Source organism: Eleutherodactylus coqui, chromosome 2, assembly GCF_035609145.1.
Source record: "Eleutherodactylus coqui strain aEleCoq1 chromosome 2, aEleCoq1.hap1, whole genome shotgun sequence".
In the NCBI taxonomy this organism is placed as follows: Eukaryota; Metazoa; Chordata; class Amphibia; order Anura; family Eleutherodactylidae; genus Eleutherodactylus; species Eleutherodactylus coqui.
The window spans coordinates 193,324,928-193,339,155 of NC_089838.1; the positions used below are offsets into that span (position 1 = coordinate 193,324,928).

General features: G+C 36.8%; 1 protein-coding gene across 2 annotated transcripts in view; it reads right to left on the bottom strand.

The window, feature by feature from the left end:
• PLXNA4 (plexin A4) overlaps positions 1-14,228 on the bottom strand; it is a 683,798-nt gene that overhangs the window by 80,072 nt on the left and 589,498 nt on the right. For both annotated transcript variants that reach the window (XM_066592134.1, XM_066592133.1), the window contains 2 exons: positions 11,609-11,751; positions 6,813-7,081 (listed from right to left, as the gene is read on the bottom strand). In XM_066592134.1, coding sequence (XP_066448231.1) covers positions 6,813-7,081; positions 11,609-11,751 — 412 coding nt within the window. The remainder of the gene's footprint in view (positions 1-6,812; positions 7,082-11,608; positions 11,752-14,228) is intronic.

The window sequence follows — 14,228 nt, forward strand, 5'->3', positions numbered from 1 at the left end:
GGCAAGAGAGATGTTTTGGATCTTCAGAATGAACACGCTGTTCCCTTTCGGTCTCAATGAGGTTTTAGAAAAGATATGATATGATACAGTATAGCCATAAGAGAAAAGAGGCCCCCTCTTTAATATTGTGAGTAACCCATTTTTTAATCCTACATTTTATCTTTATTTTTGTATGATGAAGCATTTTCAATTTTATATGATTAAGTCTCTTATTAGACAAGTATTTGATTGTCATCTATATGTAAATTGTACACAAATCACAATATCTAACATTTTTTATTCCTAATGAGTACTAACTTTTAATGTAATATTTTCACCACTGGATTCCCAACAAGAGTAATCAATATGTTTTATATAGAGTTTATATTTACTATAGAAAAGATTAAGAACTATGAATAAGTTGGATTCTAATTACATAGGAGTACTCAAAAGGAAATCGTTCCTTGCAGGGATTAAGATCCCTTGCACATGCGCCAACTCAGAGATACGCCAAATACGTACTCTCTAACTGAGATATGCAGAATACGTTCAGCTATACGTACGCATGCGCACCTACAAAATAGCGTACCTAGACACCGGACGCTCACTGACTACGTCAGAGCGACACATACCGCCGTCCCACCCCATGAGCCTCGGACCTTCAATCCCTGCAAGGCGAGTAAACTATATAAAGACACCTGCCTGTACATACAATATACTTGAAGAAGGCGTTTTATAAGATGCCGAAACGCGTTGTATTTTGCTGCTGACATTTTACTTATATTTATATGGAAAATCGAATAAATATATTCTGCATAACACTGTCAGGTATGACAGGCAACTCCTCTGAGTGAAAAAGATCCACAGTAAGAGCGCGGAAGAGAAAGCTTTTTCTTTGAACTTTGTTTATTTCCCCATTGGAGTTTGTTTATCCTCTGGGGTATTTTCTTCCTGCTGCTCTCCTCAAGTTCAAAGGATATCTGGAGATCTTCAATTATTATAAGCGAACTGGGACCATAGGTGCAGGTAGGGTGCCCCCAATGCTTGTCATAGGAACCCCGCTATGCACCAGGTGACTTAAACCCATTTATATTTTGGAGGACTGTGTGGTGGCGCATTATTTTGTATCTATCTATAAGCCACAAATACATAGAGGTAACACATAAAGTAACACTATACTTGGTTCTTTATATAACTGGCAAAAGTATGAAAAAAGACTTAGTAATGGGATTGGATATAACATGTGCCCTTCTTCTCATTACTGACTGCTCACTGTACCCACCAACAATGATGTAGAAACTGAATGGAGCCATTCCATTCATCTCAATGGGGCTGATAAAAAATAGTCATGTACAAGCTACGGTATCTACAGCAGTCCAATTGAATATGAGTGGAGAGGCAGCGTGTAATCTGAACCACTCCAATCAATTTTCAACTTACATTGGTGAGATCCCCACCAATCCGACTGCTATCACCTATGATATGCATAGTTCATAAAAATCAGTTGTGGTACAACCCTTTTAAAGGGCTTTCCTGAGAAGATGTCAGCTTACGTCATCCATATCAGACTGGTGGGTGCCTGCCATCTGGAATTTCTGCCAATCAGCTGTTTGAAGTCGCTGCAGTGTCCAGGTAAGCACCGCAGCCACTTCCTAGCAAGTCAGGCACAGTGTTGTATATTTTATAGTGGTTGTGCCTGGTATAGCAGCTCAATTGAATAGGACTGAGCTTCTCTTTGGTCATGTGACTGATGAATTTGACACGGCTCGGCCTCTTTAAATAGCTGACTGGCGGTGGTTTCGAGTGGTGGACCCCAATGATCTGATATTGATAATCTATCCTGAGGATAGGTCTTCCGTATATTAGTCTTGGAAACCCCCTTTAAAATATTTTTGGTAGATAGTTGCATAGTAAAGATGATTAAAGGCAAAGCTTGGGAAAACCATCCGTTATATTCAATGATTATTGCAACTATTGAGAATATTACTGTCACTCACAGTGAGTTGCTCTATGTAAATCAGGAAACATATACAACTATTGTTTAGGACTCATACATAACATGCATAAATACATATGAAGACTTTCCCATGCAGACACAGAACTTCAACATTCTGCTTCTCAGTTGTAGACAGAAGACTGTTTATTGACAATCACTTTGTGTGAATAGCTTTAGTAATATATATGCTGCTCCCAATAATTGTCTTTGATAAATACAAGTATGTATTAAATATACCTCATGTGACCATATATGGAGAAAAATATGTGGCATGTTACATAGCATGCCAAGTTAAAGGTATAAATGGTATTAGAGATACTTATTGTCTGATAAGTAATAATAATGATCTAAAAGATATTTAACAAATTAGCTACAGATGAATAATAATATTATAATCAGATCTATACATTTGTATAATCCTTTATATGTTTGTTGTATTTAACAAAGAGTTGCAAATTTTATAATTAAATGTAAAAGCATTAAGGTATAAATTTATTCACTATATTATGACATATAAAATGATTTCTTTAATATATAGTAACAGATATTTACTTTTTGAAGAGTTATCTTTTTGATTGTTACTATTTTATTACTGTATTTGTTAAAAGTTTGCAGTTCCACTTTTTAACACTAGATGTCACTGTCTCTCTTGCTGTCTATGGAAAGCATTTTTTTATCTGATACCTAAATCCTAAAATGCAACCACTAGAATTTTTAGGTGGGATTATAGATGACTAAAATCCCCACCCCTTAAACCTACAGTGTGTCAAACTATGAAGCAACTATATAAAGAAAACCACAGCTGTAATACCACTTATTACCACCAAACATAATATTAATGTATAACGTAAGTTTAGGTTATTGTACACTGAACTAAATAGGAATTGCAGCCTTTATGACTGTTGAGCATATGTTATATGTATTTCATGTTAAAGATGCATGTATAGTTACAATTTCCAGAATAGAGTAAAACTAGGAATGTCAATCTCTAAGCCACCAAACTTTTCTCTAAATTAAAATATATTTTTTTAATATATGAACCTTTTTCTGCATTTACATAGGTTTTCATACTATAAAACATTTATACATACATACAAAGCTATATCTTTATAGTATATGCAGCATTGCACAATATTAGTAAAATCATAAAAATCTTTATTTCAGTAAAGTGAAAAATAAAAATATCCATTTTGTTCCTCATGTTCCCAGCAAAATGTTCTTTAAATGTGATGCTTATCGGGCAGTTTGGCAAGCACTGAATTCCAATCTACTCCAGCAGTAAATGTGACAAGAATGACACCTATCAGATACCATGCAATAAAGCATTCTAGCAAATAATTGTTCAGAATGGTGTTTTTTTTCTTTTGTCTGTATTAGTTAGTGTCGTTTAAAGCTCTTTGGGTTAGACAGTTCTAGTTTAAACCAAATATTCTTCTTATGAACCTTAATAAGCTCATTAAAGAAACACTGTAAGAAACACTGATTCAATGTTATACCTAGTACAAGCCTTGGGGGCAGTGCATGCCTTTACCCTTGGTTTTCTTTGAATCCCTGTCAGTAAGGGTATAGTTTCTCCTTAGAAAGAGCATTAAGAAAGAATGAGGAGATTTATAAGGCCATGCATGCTCCTTTGGGAAATATATGCAAATTGGAAGATGGAACAATGTCTCTACTGCTCCACCTATAATTAAAAAGTCTGATATTGACTTGCAGGAATGCTGCCTTCTTATAGGTGGTGCTATAGAGACATTGTTCCATCTTCACTTTTGAATCCCTGTGTCATGTATGTGCCCTAAGACCCTAGAAGTGCTTACTGCATCAGATTTTCCTGGGGTGTCTCTTTGAAAGGGTTGCCTCACCAAAAGTATAAGGGGTTAACCAGGTGATTGTTGTGGTCCAGGCACTGAGACCCCCCACCTTTCATGAGAACAGCAAGTTTGAGTCGCTGAATTAATGGAGCAGTGGTCCAGCATTTGCACTGCTGCTCCATTGATTTGAATAGGGCTGTGGGAGATAGCTGAGAACAAACACTCAGATATCTCTGGTGCTTTCACTGAAATAAATAGAGTGACCACTGCTCTATTCATTTGTGGACTACTGTTTTCATATTAGATAGCAGTCACAGTGGTCAGACCACCACCATTTAGTTATACCCTATCCTGAACTTCTTTTGGTGGGACAACTCCTATAAAAAAACTGAATAATTAGTAATTAATGAATGAATGTACAATGACTTACATTTATAACAATACAGCGAGGAATGGCTTACATTAAAGAGGTTTTCATGGAAATACTATTTATGACCTATCATCAGGATAGGTCATCAATAGTTGATCGTCTGGGGTCCGCTGTGTATTTGCTCAATCACCATATTCCCTGGTTGCATGCAGCAAGCCAGATTGCAATATAGAGGGGCAAAATGTTAATGTTCAGACTAAATGAGCAACCACTCAACTCAACCCAGGGTGGGGGAGAAGTGACTGCTAACAAACCCAGTCTGCAAAATATGAACCGATACCAAGAATGGCCATTATAGACAAGATATATCTTGTATCTGGCTTCATTTTCTGTAAGTTGTGTCTTTGTGCATATATTTTTTTTTCTCACCTCTGTGATTCTCTGTGTATTTGTGGCGCTGACAGCATGCACCCTGCACAGCTGATCGGTCATGATCCCAAGAAGCGGATCCGGCCGACCACCTATTGATGACCTATCCCGATGATAGGTCATCAATAGTATTTCCATGGAAAACCCCTTTAGGTAATTGGAGGGAGTTGTAGTGCGGAAATCAAATGTTCATTGGCTGCTCTCCCTTAGGCCATGATCAGAAGTACCATGCTAATATTGTGTTGGCGGACAGAGCAGAGTGGCTATAATGACGCCCATCAGCAGATCAAGGCTGCTCCCTGCCATACGCATTGGATTGTGCTGTAAATGGCCCCTGCATTCTGCTGCCAATGACTAGGAAAGCAGCCATGGAGAATCAGAGTTCTCTTATCAACAAAAGCGCTACCACTCATAATGAAACTAATTTAGATAATAGCAGTATATTAGGGAGTAGTTTATAGCTCATTTTTTTAATATACAGAAGAAGATTCACCCCAGGTCTATTTGTGCTCAACAGATGATTGGTTTCACATACTGTACAGTAAAGAATAGTTTTAGATGCCTAACTTAGAGACATGCTAATATATTAATCAGTGAAGAGAAATTCCACCTTAAGGCAAAGATGCATGAATTCAAATATACAAATACAGCAATGATTTCCATAAAGTGTTTAACCTCTACCATGCATACAGTATGTGACGTTAAAGGGACATTGCAGTCATTTTTTTAACATTTGATCATGCGATACGTCAATACTGCAATCAATGTGGATTTTTTAAATGGATGCTTAGTTTTGATGCTATGATAGTTGGTATTATTCCATGTGAGCTGCTTCCAGTCCTTTCCTTTATCTATCTCCCTATGTAAACATTCACATGAACAGACTGGGTCACTTCATTGTGTCTTGGCCAACCATTGACCAGAGGGAGCGGGTAGGAAGGAGGGGGGGGTGAGACAATTAGAATAACACACTTCTCTGTTTACACCGAGCAAACATGTTGTAGCTTCTGGGGAACATGTCTGATAGAAAGAAACACAGAGGTTCACAAGACCGCAGGTCATTACTGTTAGCATCTTCAGCTGCCACTCTTCTCAGCTATCACTAGCCCTGCACTTCAACAGTTTAGAAAGCCGCTCCATGTAATGTCATTGGGTGTGCAGAGCTTGCTACACAGCAGTCTATAATACTTTACCCCTCATGCTCCAATCAAGCTACTGGATGTTACAATGGGGGGAATATACAGTATTATGAGGGCTTATTTTAAAGTCCGTTTTGCTGTAGACCTTATCTAGGTCTTTGAAGAGAACAATAGAGCTATGATTTAGCCATTCCAATCTTCCACTTACTATTTTAATGAGATTACACTACAGATAACATCTTGCCTTATAGCATAGTAATGGCGAAATTAATAAAAAATTGCCAACATTGTGAATACACTTGTTATTTTTGAATACTAAATTTAAAAAGTTACCACTTCCTGATGGCAGGGACCCTTTAAGTATGGGAACACACAAAAGCATCACAAATGGTGAAATATGCCTTATATGCTGCAAGTAGACACAAAAGTATTATTGCATTGTTTGGATTAACTGACAACTGCATGACACCATTGGTAAACATAATTGTGTTCTGTTGAATAAGTTACAGGAACTCTAATCAACACTGATACATTGAATGGGTGTACTAAACCTATCTAATATATGGACAGTGTAAACTTATTGCCCATTTACAGGGGACGATTATCGCTTAAAATTAGTTCAAACAAATTAATCTGAGTGATAATTATGCAGTGTGAATGTTAAAAAATTGCTCACTGTGCATCTACAAGTCTTTATCACTGACTTTAAGTCAGCATAAAAATTATTGCTGGATCACTGGATCACATAGGTGAAACGCTGAGAGAAGCCAGTGAGAAGCCCGCGATCCAGCGGTGAAGTCTGTCAGTGTAAGAACTCTGCACGAGCGCTACGACCTTAGCAGTGATGTCAGCGCTCCTGCAGTCATTTACCCATTTGTCGTTGCGTGTAAAAAGGCCAATAAACCAGGCGGTGTAAAGATGCGCCAAATTTATCAAAGTGTCTAGCAGTGACAGTTTTGTCTAACTTTGAACCACTTATTGGTTGGCTTACTTTATGTCAGCATTTCGAACCATAATGTTGGATATTAAATATACATTTTCACAAGAGGTATATATATATATATGAAATGATGTCCATTTATATAGCTCACCTTCTCAGCAATAATTTAGGATGATTCTTGCTTTCCAAATTCTTATCTATGAGATCAGAGAGCAGTTGTTTCAACACATCTGTGGCATATTCTAATTTGCTCTGTAAGACCGTCATAATGAGGGAAGCCACATTGCCTCTATCACGCATGGAAAAGCTGCGCTGAGACTCAAGAGTCCGAATAAATGAGAGTAAGAAAACTTTATTGTTAATCATCTGGGCAAATAGCTTCAAACCTTTCTCTACACGCTCTTGTCTGTAACCAGGGACCTGTGGAAATATAAGCACAGAACTGTTAGCCCATGGAAAAAAGGGTTTAATATCGAATAGATGAAATAATAGATGTTATTGCTTAGTCTATACTGCAGCATTTACAGATTTAGCTTTTTTTTAGCTTCCTGCAAACTAAACAACAAAAGAGCCTGTCACCACTCCTGGCATGCATGCTTTAGTAAATACATGTAACCACCACAAAATAACCATATTAAAGCATCTTTTATTATAACTCTGCATTATGCCAATCCTGTGTGTTCTCCTCCTGGACATGTATTCATAAATTGACAACTGGGTGTTACCATTCCCCTTGTCAATAGAATTTGACATGTCAACATTAGAGTTGAGCAAACGTACTCTTCCGAGCTTGATGATCGTTCGAGTATTAGCATACTCGATGGTGCTCGCTACTTGAGCGAGCATTACGCCGCGTTTGACCCCGCCCCAGTTTTGGCCCCTCCCCACCGCTGACGTGTCAAATTTGACCCCTCCCCGCTGCGACGCTGTGCACGTCAATGGTAGTTTGTGGCTGTATCCTCTTTAAAGGCTGTAAATAGTACATGCTGACTGCCAAACAATCCTAAACATTTCCAATTTAAACGATTCAACATAGTAAATATGTAAATTCATAAAAAGCAGCTAACTCCACCCCCTTCCAAAAAAAAAAGTCACAATTTTTGCTCAAGTGCTACTTCTACAAACATTTGTGACTATTGGGCATTTTCTGCTGCCTTTGCTAATTTTGCATAAATTCTAGCAGAAATCTATGCCAGGTTTTACCTGGCATAGATTTCAGGAGGAGGAGAGCATGGGCAGCCCAAGATATGGCTAATGTATTAAGAGGCTAGTGTCTCTTAATACATTTGGCACATCTTACTCCAAAGAGATTGTGACAAATATTGTATGTGCATACAATTAGTCAAAGTTTGACAGTAATATCATATTAGCCATAACTTTTGCAATATTTATGGATGAATTAGGCAAAATTTCTCATGTACTTATCATTTTTTTGGTAACTACAGATGTGCTCTTATTTACCTTTCCTCTTCGCTCAACATACGCCATAATATGTGTTGCAAGATGATTGGCAACATGATTTCAAAGTACTCTACCACAAGAAGTCTATGCTACAGATGTATTCAGTGCCAAAAAAAAGAAGTCTATTGACTGCCGGACTGTGCAAATACCACAGGTGCAATACAAAATGATATAGCGCACCATGAAAGTCAAGATAATGAAGAATACACCTGTATATGAGTCTATGCTAAACTTAAAGAAAAGTGAGGGGGGACACATCTGTTTGTGTGATTTACTCAGATGATGTTATAAGACATTATTTCATGAGAATTTTTCTTGATTTTGTAACTTAGTGTATTTCTCTTTAACTAAACTGTATACAACAAATATCATGATATTCTACCCATATATATAAGTAAAATGTGCTACGTCAATTTTTATCAGACACAGAAGCAAATTTGGTGAAAACCAATATTCTACAACCTGTACATCTCCAGCTGCTTGGATCTTTCCAACTCTGATTTTACCCTGAAAGTCTGTTTTTTTTCATTCTACACTCACTATATAGTATGAAGTAGGTGGAATTTTGGGAATTACGCTAATATAACGTAATGTACGTATGGATAGATTAAGACCTTTAATGCTTTTCAGAAATGGTGTGACTAAGTTATAATATAACTTAAAGGCAGTCAGGTGTTCAACAGATTTCTCATAGACTGGTGACAGTTGTGTCTCTGGGTGTTGTCAAGTAACTCTAACCAGCTGAACTTTTATGAAATAGCTATTGTCTAAACTGAATTGCAGAAGTAGCAACCTTACAGACGCCACTCTATGTAAGTTCCATGACACGGCACGCTATGCTATTTTTTTAGTGCACCATTCTAATAATAAGTGCAATCCATGAGATCTAGTTAGTTACTCGAACGTGATGGCTGACAAACTTAGAGATGAGCAAACTTTTGAAAAGTTCGGTTTGGCCAATTTAATGAATTTCGGAAAAAAGTTTGGTTGGGTCCGAATTAGTTTAAACCGAACCAGAAGTTGAAAACCCTTAAAACAAGTACTGAACTCTTTCTAATACCCGTGAAACAACAGTGATGGTGTTAGCTTAGTGGTTAGCACTGCTGCCTTGCAGTGCTGGAGCTTTAGGTTCCAATCTCACCAAGCACAACATCTGCAGTCAAATTTGAACCTAGAACTCTAGCACTGCAAGGCAGGCAGCAGTGCTAATCTCTGAGCCATGTCACTTTCTTCTCTAAAGGAGAAGAACAAGAAACACAAATAGAAAATATAGATGTTGTCTTCAGTTAGATTTGATCCTACAGTTGGACTCCAGCGCTAACCTCTGAGCCAGCACACTTCTTTTTCCTTCTCTCAAGCAGGAGAACAAGAAGCACAAAGTGAACATACAAACACCATATGGATGCTATCTTCAGTCAGATACAAACATAGGGCCACAGCACTGCAAGGCAGCAGTGCTAACCACCGAGCCACCCCTAGCACTGCCATTACTTCAGGACTATTGGAAAGTGTTCAGTATTCGTTTTAGGGGTTTTTATGAATTTTTGGTTTGGCAGAAAAGACTTGTATTCTACATGTTCAGTTTGCTTATCTCTATTTTATCTAGTTTATTTTCTTCTTATTTCATTTGTGTATTTCATGTTGTAGGCTTCACTAGAGATCCGATAAAGCAGATGGCTGTTATTTTTATAATGTTTTTCCCAAATTACTCTTCCCTGTAGAGAAGCACAATGTATGCAAAAACGATTTGAAAATAAATCAATGTAATGTTTTAAGCTGTACGAAAGAAAACATATCATTTTGATACCAATGGACATGGGGATTTTCCAAATTCATCAGAAACTTTCTCCTGTGTCATACAACTAGCTGGCAATTCCTTTGAAAAGCAGCCTTAGATCTATTTACTACAAATTAGTTTTAGGAAACCAAGCAAATAAAGATCTGTTTGATATATTACACCTTCTTTTGCCATATGCTTCTTTTGTTTTTCCTCTTTTTTCTTGTTCAAATTTTTTCAAAAGGCTAAGCTAATTATGAAAAGACTGACAAAAAACACCTGACTAAACTTAACTGGGATGTAATAAAGGCAGGGGCATTTGTTTACCAGAAAAGGTTTCTCTCTGCACAGTACAAGTCTGCTGTAAACTGTTGTAATTAGAAAATCTGCAAAAATTGAGTGGGCTGCATAACCTGTCTACATTGGAAGTTGCAGAGGAGCCTTTTTCCAACAATTAACTTCAAAAGACATTCCTTCCAGGGAAGTGTTCTTGTTTGTACTAATTACTGTGAGGCAATTAGCAGGAGACTGTAACAAAATAATTTCCATTAGAGTTGTTCTGTAGTATTTATAAATATTTTCCAGTGCACATTCTTTCATAGAAGCATATTATAGATTTATTGGCGATCATGATGGACACATTCAAAATCGGGCTTATAACCTGTTGAATCACCTGCATTGACTGGGAAATGGGAATTAGAGAAATGTGCAGAGAGAAACCATTCTATGATTCTATGATAGTCACAGTAGAGAGTACTGTCACATTCATATCTGCAGGGACCCTCCCCAATCAACTTAATTCCCAGCATTGTCACATTTATGGTGCTCATTAATATTAATATAGTAACATACATACATAGTATGTTCAGCTGAATGAAGACAATGTCCATCTAGTTTAGCCTCTTTCAACCCCTAGTTGGTCCAGAGGAAGGCAAAAACACCAAGAGGCAGAAGCCAATTAGCCCATTGGAGGTGAATTCCTTCCCGACTCCGAAATCGCAATCAGATTAACCCCTGATCAACCTTTGATAGTTCCTACCTAAATATAAGATCCTTAACTACAAACTTGCTGGTCACCTAATATCTATATCCAGTAATATCCTTCCACTCAAGAAAGACGTCTAGTCCCGTCTTAAAGTAGTGAACTGCCTGTGTGATACATTGATGAAGTCTTCCAGAGTTAGAGCAGATCTCTGTAAGAGCTTTGGTTCTGGCTATGTTATTAAAGGTATATATGCAGAAAATCTAATACTTTTGCAACATTGTGGAACTGCATGAGATGATCAAAAATTGTGGGCAGTTTATATAAAAACAGAACCAAATACATATTGTTAGGGTTTGGTATTATTTCCTGTTTAGAAAGCATATTGGTTTTTAGATATGGCTGTATGGTTATGATTGCCCTTCAACTGCATAGTGAATTCTGAAAAGTCAAAACCCGTTGAGGACCATAGAAAGAGAAGACTAAAATGAGCTGTTATGCAAGTTACAAGTACAGTAGATGTGCAACTTAAAATATTGTTATTGCTATGTGTTAATATCTGTTTAAAGCATCCCATCCCATTCAGAACATTGAATGGCACTTTATTTTAGCATTTTGGTAAAACATTAATTCTCATTGAAGAAAGAAGACATTACAGAAATCATCATGAACTAAAATATCGCATATAGTTTTAAGGCATCCATTTATAACTCATGCATGGGTATACCTCAAGGTCCCTCAATACAGGGTGATCTTCAATGCCAGGGAATAACACTCTCATAGTATAGGTACGATAATCTAAGAAAGGAATTCCAGCTCCATCCAGATCACTTGTCAACTCATGGATATCTGTCTGCAGCTCGGCAAATGCTAAAAGACAAGCAAGAAGTGTTCATAGAAAGACTTGCTGGTAGATATGGAAAAGTAATTACCAAGTGCTCTTTATTAGTGAGCAATATTTACATTCTTTGGTGGATACTCGGAGATACTGAAATTATGAGCTAGTGTCCCAAGTATGTCAATTGGGATGAGTGCACATGCTCTCCTCCGGAGGCCTTTACCAGAATATAATGTTATACATTTGACCACCACATTTGTAAATAGCAAAGCTCAGGCTACATATATAGAAAACAAATTCTATTCAGCTTGACACATTGTGGTATGATACAGTATACAGGGTTATCCACAAAGCTGCAGGTAAACCTAGCGGTAGAAAAATAGACAAATGACGAATTCCCTCTGCTACATCTCTCTATTGAAAATGCTACAATGTAACTAATAGCGGAAAAAAGAATTTGATAGAAAAGTATATTTCCATAAAATGAGTTGATGATACTATATTAGCGAATTATTAGCACACTAAAAGAAAAGATTTACTCAGTTCCAACACAGCACACAATAAAATGAAAAGCCTGTGGCTTGTATAGTTCATTACAGCTTCATTTTAATTATTAAAATACAGCGATTTTCAAATGTCACCCATTATGTGACAGGAAAGACACTGAAATGTAACTAAACACTTCAAATAGAAAGGATTGAACAGCTATTTAGTATTAAATAAAATAAAAACTAAAGAAAACTGAGTGCTAATGGTGGGAAAGGAAAAAGAAAGAGGGGGTCTAAGGTAGAATAGAGAGATAGAAGTACATAGCGAAGACAAAAGACACAGTGAGGGGAAATATAGGAAAATAAAGCAAGCGATAATGCTAGAACTGAAAGAAAACGACAGAACGTGAGCAGGATATGTGTTAAAATACACAGAAAGCCTGGGTTTAACATATTAACCTTCACAGTGTCCATAAAGCCATGGAAAGCTTTGCCTGCCTCCCCGACACCAGGTTGTCATGACAACACATTATTGCCAGCTTTACTCTCACTAATAACATTGAAAATCAAATTGAAAACAGGTTGCGGAATAATAATAAAATACTTTAGGTGAGACACTTATAGGTCGCCATGTTGAACCCATTTTGAAAATATGTATTTATTAAGCATTTTAGTTACATGTTTTAGTGAAACTAATTCAACATGTGCTTTGACTTGAATGACGTACAACAGCCAATCAGACCCTGTGTTCTAACAATGTTTAGAACTAATAAAGTATGAGGGAATTAAAGAATGGTATGGAAATGTAGACTTTATTTTATGAAGGAGATTAAACTCTTATAGGGCTTTTAAAATGCTTACAGCTGGGCATTGAGTCGTCTATAAACCTGGTACTCTGGGGGAAGTTAGTGAGTTCAATACTCTGCATATAACATTATACAAAAGTCTTCAAAATACCAATATGCTTCAAAAATAGGGATGATTAGGAGTGTTATCATACTCTTCAATGCAATGTCTGCCTTAGAAATCCACATTTTAACCCAAAATTAAAAAATAAATAAAATAATTACATTCTATCACATAACAGTGGAAATACTTAAGATAGAAAAGAAATCATTTTAATATCTTTTCTTTGGTGTTTAATAACACTGTATTTCCCCTGGCTTTTTGTCACCCTTGTAATTTGATATTTGCATGTTTAAGTCTTTGCCGAGAAAGAAGGATTTCATTGCTTTTCAAGACAAGCTAATTTTTGAAATGTTGGTGAAGCCAAAACTTGAATATGCTTTATAGATCTGTACTTTCCCTATAGAAATCAGTTTAGTCTAGGGCTCGCGCACACTACAGCATTACAGTTCCATACAACTTCTACATTCTACAAAGTAGAAATAATTAACCTTTGAAGTCTTTGGCTCTTTTCACATGGATGATGGGGTGAAATGAAAAATGTATACTAGAGAGCTGTAGGGACTCTATGTGCCTTTGTAAAGCTCTATGCACAAAGCTCTTCCATGTCTACAAGGCCTAAAATAAGAGATCCATGTATTTAGACTAGATTGACTTCAGTAATTAGAATATAAAGTAACGTATGGGTGTTATGGGAGGGGTAATATCCTTACATTATGGCATTACATCATGTAAAAAAGAATGGGCCTACCAATCCCTGATACAAAAGTCCTGCGCAGACCGTCAAACCATCAAACCTGGAGTGATCTTATCCACCTCAGTTGTCACTTTATTGCTTTCTGGGTGGAATTAAAGCTTGCTATGAATTCTAAAACAGTCCAGTTCAAATGTATAGGGATGAAGGTAGAAATGTGGCCCATCGTCTCCAAGCTTGCATCAGTGTTAAGGGATGTAATGGTTGATCATTATGTTCAAAACAGACATTAGGTGTATTTCTTGAATGTTCAATTTTCATTTCCATTTGTTAAAATGTTTTATTTAACTGATTTTGTAACTGCATTGCCTTATAAATTATATAACTACTTCTGCACCAGCCTGTAGAACTATGGATATTA